We start from the raw sequence: 7,230 nt of genomic DNA on the forward strand, positions 1-7,230 counted from the left end.
TCCCTTCTTCTTCCCTGTCCAACACGTTCTCACCTGTTTCTGCTCAGACACCGAAAGAAACCAGTGGATTTATCTCAGCTACAGTTGTTCACTCGATCAATACTGGACTAAGGGAAATGTTCAGATGGATATTTTTGCAAGGCAGCTGCAAGCTACACTGATAGAATGATGAAAGTCCATAAGTATACAGACTGATATGTAGAGTGTACTATCTATATTTAAACTGATATGTATGATGTATATTATGTGTATATAAATACTGTACCTATTGAGTAGACTTAGTAGCTTGTATAGCAGTATAGCTTGGATAATTAGCCAGCTGTATACCTAGTGTGTGTGTGTGTGTGTGTGTGTGTGTGTTTCAGGTCGCTCAGGATGATGACCTCCAGAGAGAAGGTGAAGAAGAAGCCTCCTAAAGACAGCCTGACGCTGCTGCCATGTTTCTACTTTGTAGAGGTGAGAACCAGCTCAGGTTCCTGTGGTCCAGCTCACACTCATACAGGCTCTGTGTGTGTGGCACATACCTGAACTTCATTACAGATTCATTTTGACATTGTTCCTTATTAGTAAAACTTATCTTAAGTGTCATCTCCTATGTAGCTTATTTCTGTAGCTCGCTCAACTGTTGTTGCCGTTTGTTTCTTGCAGAGGGAACACACAGTTCAACTTTACAACAAGAGATAAATCTCTATTATTTCTCCCTGGCTTTGAACCAGGGACCTTTGCTGGGTGTGGTGAAAGTGTGGTGAAAGTGAGCCACTTTTAAAGATGCAAATCATTATAGTCTGAGTCAAATTTCAATACACTATCATCTGCATTAGCACATCCAGGAATTTTACAGAAACATAACAGATAGAGAGCCGTTGCATGTGGTTGGACCTTTCATGTCTGAGAGGAACGTGAAAGCCTCTGAGCTGAGACCAAGTCAAGCCTCAAGCCACAATCAGCTGCTCTGTAAAGTCTAGAAACAAAAGAGATGGGGAGCCTTTGCATGAAGACTCAAGCACTCGGAAACTTACGACACGCGACTCCAGCTGGTTTCTGTCGACTTACCGAACCGAAGCGGCCGTGAGCCTTTCTCTGTTCAGCTCGACCCCTTTGGCCTGAGAGAAGATGTTTCTGTCTGGTCTGGAACCAGCGACCTTTCACCTGTTAGGCCGACATGACAGCCACTACACCACAGAGACTCCTACAGAGGAGGTTTAACACTTCAGAAAGACCATAAAACGCTTTGCCTTGATTTCCACATCTATTTACCTCCAAAACAACAGAGAAATCTTTCATTTTGCTGCCCGGTTTCAAGCCAGCAGCATTTAGCAAATGGGATAACCACACCTGAGACTGCTTCACTTGAGGATGTAGCATAGGCAATGCTCAAATGTGGTCAGGTCAAGCCGACCTGACCTGACCTGACCTGACCTGACCTGACCTGACCTGACCTGACCTGACCTGACCTGACCTGACCTGACCTGACCTGAAGCCTCGTTGCAGTAGGCAGCTCGTCAGTCTCATAATCTGAAGGTCGTGAGTTTGAACCTCACACGGGTCAAGTCTATTTTGCTTTGATCCAGGTCATAGACCCTTCATTGCAAAACCACTATCACACTATATGATAGACACATAGTGTTTTAACTCAACCCCTCCAGCCTCAGTAAAGTGCACAGACATGTTTCCGTTTCAAAAGCTTTGCTGACCCTAACTCTAACCCTAAAGCCAGACTGAACAGTTCATAAAGCCCATTAATGGAAACCACTAACCACTGTCTTGTGGAGTCTGGGAATCCTGTCTAAGCTACAGGCTATGGTGGATAGACAGCCTGTGCATGTTGAGTCTACACTGGAACATCTGTGACATTTATCTCTAGTATAGAAGTGTCTGGATAAGAGTTGGGGGGGTTAGGGTTAGGGGGGGGGGGTCCACCTGCCCTTTTGTCCTCGGTACTCTTTCCAGATTGAAACACCAAGATGGATGTTTTATGGGGCATCACTACTGAATCACCACAAGCTCTGTGCTAAAAGGTGCAGAGAACCAGTCTGAAGTGTTTTATGCTGCAGCATTATCCTCCACAGATGTTTTGGTAAACAGTGAGCGTTTGTCACATGGATGTTTTCTTCTTCGCCTTAAAAGACAGTGACATGCAGACGGTCTGGAAATATAATTTTCAGCTCAGGCCTACATATGTTTCACTTGTCTAATTTACACCCTGTTAACTGTGTGATTACTTGTGGTTTGAATATTTTTAAAATAGCACGCCAGACTATCAAAGTGATTCTCAAAATGCATCTTGACTTTCAGCAGCTTATTGCAGATTCACTTGGAATTCTTCAGGGCAAAAAGAGTTTTGCTTTGACTCTCATTGACAGAATGGTGCAACTTGAGGATGAAAGTGGAAATTTCGATCACTGAATATCAATCCTAGATATTTTGTATAAACCAAGTAACATAATCCAGAGTTGTAGTGAAAGGCTCTGTGGTAAAACTATGATTGAAAACCAGGTGTGAGGTTTGAACCAGCTGAACCTGCAGTCTGCAAAAACATGGATGGTGGATTTAGTGTGATGTCAGATTCTAGACCGGCCTCAGAAGCTGTTTGGGTTCAAGACTCTAACAGGAACTTGTCAGGATTTGAGATTCTAACAGGAGTTGTCAGGATCTAGACTGTCCCGAGACTCTAACGGGAACTTGTTTGTACAGCTGCCTATCGTGGCTTCTTCTATGGTGTCCCTGTACTTCCTGGAGCTGACGGACTTCCTGCAGCCGGCCCGGGTCGGGTTCCGTTGCCATGACCGCGACCTCAGCATGCCGTACGTAGATGGAGGAGACGAACTCATCCCCCTGCTGATGCTGCTGAGCCTCGCCTTCGCTGGACCCGCTGCCTCGGTCACACACACACACACACACACACACACACACACACACACACAGCCTTGTATTCATTATGACCACTACATATATTAATTAACATCTATTTACATTCTAGTCATATATCTGATTCACTTAACAGTAGAGTAAACTTCAATTCCTAGATCACCAACAGTAATGATGAGGTCAGAGGTCACAGATATTCCTGTGGCTGTAGAAGGATCCTGCTGAGCAGAGTGTTGTGAGTGACAGTTGTCATGGTGATGTTTCAGATCATGATGGTTGAAGGTCTGATCTACTGCATGCAGTCCAGACTGAAGCTCCGCCGGGCCGAAGGAAGCATCAACGCCGGCGGGTGCAACTTCAACTCCTTCCTCCGGAGAACGGTGCGCTTCGTAGGTAAGGTTCCACCTAGAACCCCGGAACGTTCTCCTCTGCCGACATGTTCAGTTAAAGGAAGAATTTGCAATATATTCTCTAGCACCGATCGCTATTATCCAACATCGACAGAAAAGACAAACTGTTTGATTGACAGGTGAGCTCCAGAGATGGAGACAAAATAGAAAATAAATACATAAACTAAAGTAAACAAAATGAAGCAAAAATGACATTTTTTTCTATCTCACTTCACTGTCATGACTGTCAGAAGCAATATCTCTCTCTCTCTGTTCCCCCCCTCTTTGGGTTTATCTCTTGACTGAATCAAATTGAGTAAAAGTATAAAGTAATAATTGTAATAAAATTGCTTAAAATAATTAATACACAATAAACATTTCTCTCCAATCTCACTCCAACCCCCTCACTCCAACCTCCCTCTCTCTCTCTGTCTCTCTCTCCCTCTCTCTCCCTCTCTCTCTCTCTCTCTCTCTCTCTGTCTCTCTCTCCCTCTCTCTCTCTCTCTGTCAATTCAATTCAATTCAATTTGCTTTATTGGCATGAATGTTACAGCAACAAAATTGCCAAAGCGTCTCAGGACAACCAACAAAAGGATCTAACAACAAAAGTAAACAGTGGATACATTACTGATACATTACAGTAAAATAAATAAAATAAGAATTGTACTAGTATTATAATACTACAACTTATGACACTATTATTAGTACAGTGTTAGAATAATATAATACAACAATAACGGTATTAAAATAGTAATTATAACAATTATAACAATACATAAACAAACAGTAGTGATTAAGATAGGTCCAGATGATCACTGTGGTCTCAGTCCCTCAGTCTGTGACAGGCGGTCTCTGTGCAGCTAGACCTGCTGCCTGTCCCTCTCCCAGCAGGATCTGCTGTTGGACACTTTCATTTAGTTTAGTGAAGTTGGGGATTAATAATTCAAATGTCTCTGTCTCTGTCACTGTCTCTCTCTCCTCTCTCTCTCTCTCTGTCTCTCCCTCTCTCTCTCTCTCTGTCTCTCTCTCTCTCTCTGTCTGTCTCTCTCCCTCTCCCTCTCCCTCTCTCTCTCTCTCTCTCTCTGTCTCTCTCTCCCTCTCCCTCTCCCTCTCTCTCTCTCTCTCTCTGTCTCTCTCTCCCCTCTCTCTCTCTCTCTCTGTCTCTCTCTCCCTCTCTCTCTCTCTCTCTCTCTCTCTCTCTCTCTCTCTCTCTCTCTCTCTCCCTCTCCCTCTCTCTCTCTCTCTCTCTCTGTCTCTCTCTCCCTCTCCCTCTCCCTCTCTCTCTCTCTCTCTCTCCCTCTCTCTCTCTCTCTCTCTCTCTCTCTCTCTCTCTCTCCCTCTCCCTCTCTCTCTCTCTCTCTCTCTCTCTCTCTAGGTGTCCATGTGTTTGGGTTGTGTGCTACAGCTCTGGTGACAGATATAATCCAGCTGGCCACAGGTTACCACGCCCCGTTCTTCCTCACAGTGTGTAAACCAAACTACACTCTGGCCGGTGTGTCCTGTGATAAAACCCCTTACATCACTAAAGACATCTGCTCCGGACACGACCAGCACGCCATCCTGGCCGCCAGGTGGGGATCAAACCTGCGACCTCCTCACACCTCACTCCTCACTCCTCACTCCTCACACCTCACACCTCACACCTCACACCTCACTCCTCACACCTCACTCCTCACACCTCACACCTCACTCCTCACACCTCACACCTCACTACTCACACCTCACACCTCACTCCTCACACCTCACACCTCACTCCTCACACCTCACTCCTCACACCTCACTCCTCACTCCTCACACCTCACTCCTCACACCTCACACCTCACACCTCACACCTCACTCCTCACTCCTCACACCTCACACCTCACTCCTCACTCCTCACACCTCACTCCTCACTCCTCACACCTCACACCTCACTCCTCACACCTCACTCCTCACACCTCACACCTCACACCTCACACCTCACACCTCACTCCTCACACCTCACTCCTCACACCTCACTCCTCACACCTCACACCTCACACCTCACTCCTCACACCTCACTCCTCACACCTCACTCCTCACACCTCACACCTCACACCTCACTCCTCACTCCTCACACCTCACTCCTCACACCTCACTCCTCACTCCTCACTCCTCACACCTCACTCCTCACACCTCACACTTCACTCCTCACACCTCACTCCTCACATTTCACTGTTTTGTCCAAAGAACGTTACAGACCTCTAACCCTAAGGGGGGGGGGGGCTGACCAAAAAAGTGTGAGAGTCACTGCTTTAAGTTAAGGATAATTTCTGGGTACTTTTTACACCCCTGGTGATTTATTTCCTGATGAGGCAAAGTTAGCATCACTTTGTGTTGAGAATGGAAATGTCAAATGTCTGTGAGCCCACAGCCGAATGTTTTGGCAAGCGAGGGAAAATAACTGCTGAGCTCCTGTCAGTATGATGAGGTACAGACAGGAACAGACTTAATTCTATGAATATGCTACGTTGAGTAAAGAAGCCAAACGTAACCATACTTGTTTTATATGTTTATTTCATTACATTAGCCCACAGAACAGAATGCTGAACTCAACATGACATGACAGGGCAAGTCAATCCAATCGAAAACAGCCATTTAAAAATGTTATTACAATATCAGTCAGGACATTTTATTACATTATTGGTCAAGTTATTACATTATTGGGTTTTATTACATTTTCGATCAAGTTAAGTACAAATTTTATTACATTTCAGGCATCATTACATTTTCAGGAAATTATACATTATTGGGTGCTACAACCCTTTTACTGGGAACAGCCTTGTTCTACCTGCTGTGGGTGGGTGTTAATGGGATGGGTGGGTGTATCCTCCCTTTGGGTTTATGATGCTCATTTTGTTCTGTGCTGCATGAAATGTTTTCCAACTTGTTGACAACAGTGGTAGTTAGGTAGTTTAGGTACTTTAGGTAGTTTAGGTAGTTTAGTAGTTTAGTAGTTTCGACTCTTGTTCTTCTGTTCTGGTAAAACAGAGTCACACAGTGTCTGTCTGCTCAGGTTTCTTTACCTGGACATCAAACCCTGGCTGGACCAATCAGCAGAGGAAACCACTACAGCAGCTCATTTCAATGATTAACACACTTCCAACCAGACTGGAGGAACTCATGAGTGAAATGAGCTGCTGCAGTGATTGGTTGAACCTCCATGGTGGAGAATCACAGATCTACAGTAGATCCAGAGGATCTGTGGATCAGTTATGACAAGATGATTGGATGCATTCCTATAGAGGATCAATAGAGTATTTGTTCAATAGAGTCCTATCCATATGCAGTACAGATCTATTCGGTGTCATATTGTTTCTGTAGCTCCTCCACTATCTGTTCTCACAGGAACCCCTCTTTCTTTCTTCTGCCTTCACAGGAAAACCTTCCCTTCCCAGCATGCAACTCTGTCCGCTTTTGCTGCTGTTTATGTGTCTGTAAGTACAGCTGTGGAGAAAACAGTCTGGAGGCTTAATGTCATGTAGAAAATGTTCCTGCATATCGCAGACATGCAGAGAATCAGAGGTTCTGTCTCTGCTGTATCTGCCTCACACTGAAAACAGTTTCTTCTGTTGACCAAACATACAGCGTCCTGTAACCAGAAGGTCTCAGGTGTGATCCAACCACAGCCATGTGATCTGTCAGAGTGTCTTTGAGCAAGGCACTGAACCCCTACCTGCTCCCCTGACCCTAATTAACCCTAATTAACCCTAATTAACCCTAATTACAACACTAATTCAGTACATTTATTTGACAAATTTCAATTAATGACACATGTACAGTTATTCAGGCAGAAGATATACATTCATTAAAAGAAAAGGGGTCAGGATAACTCAACAAAGCTCAAGAACTTATTTCTATTTTTGAGACTTTTGGGAAGGGGGGGGGGGGGGGGGGGTCAGATGAACATACACTGTAGGCTCAAATCAATACAAAACTCTTAATCAGTAGTATA

At 44.7% G+C, this 7,230-nt stretch overlaps 1 protein-coding gene across 1 annotated transcript; it reads left to right on the forward strand.

Annotated features, from left to right (window-relative positions):
- Positions 1-378: 378 nt before the first annotated feature.
- On the forward strand, positions 379-6,712 carry LOC139655462 (phospholipid phosphatase-related protein type 3-like; the record flags this gene model as incomplete). Its single annotated transcript, XM_071532879.1, has 5 exons — positions 379-456; positions 2,641-2,880; positions 3,135-3,261; positions 4,633-4,828; positions 6,655-6,712. Coding segments are annotated over exons 1-5 (699 nt in total), but the record flags the coding sequence as incomplete, so codon positions are not given.
- Positions 6,713-7,230: the final 518 nt, after the last annotated feature.

The sequence above is a fragment of the Centroberyx affinis genome, unplaced genomic scaffold (genome assembly GCF_046629955.1).
Source record: "Centroberyx affinis isolate AG114_WGS23_722 - 3 ecotype Tasmania unplaced genomic scaffold, CSIRO-AGI_Caff_v1 ptg002267l_1, whole genome shotgun sequence".
NCBI lineage: Eukaryota > Metazoa > Chordata > Actinopteri > Beryciformes > Berycidae > Centroberyx > Centroberyx affinis.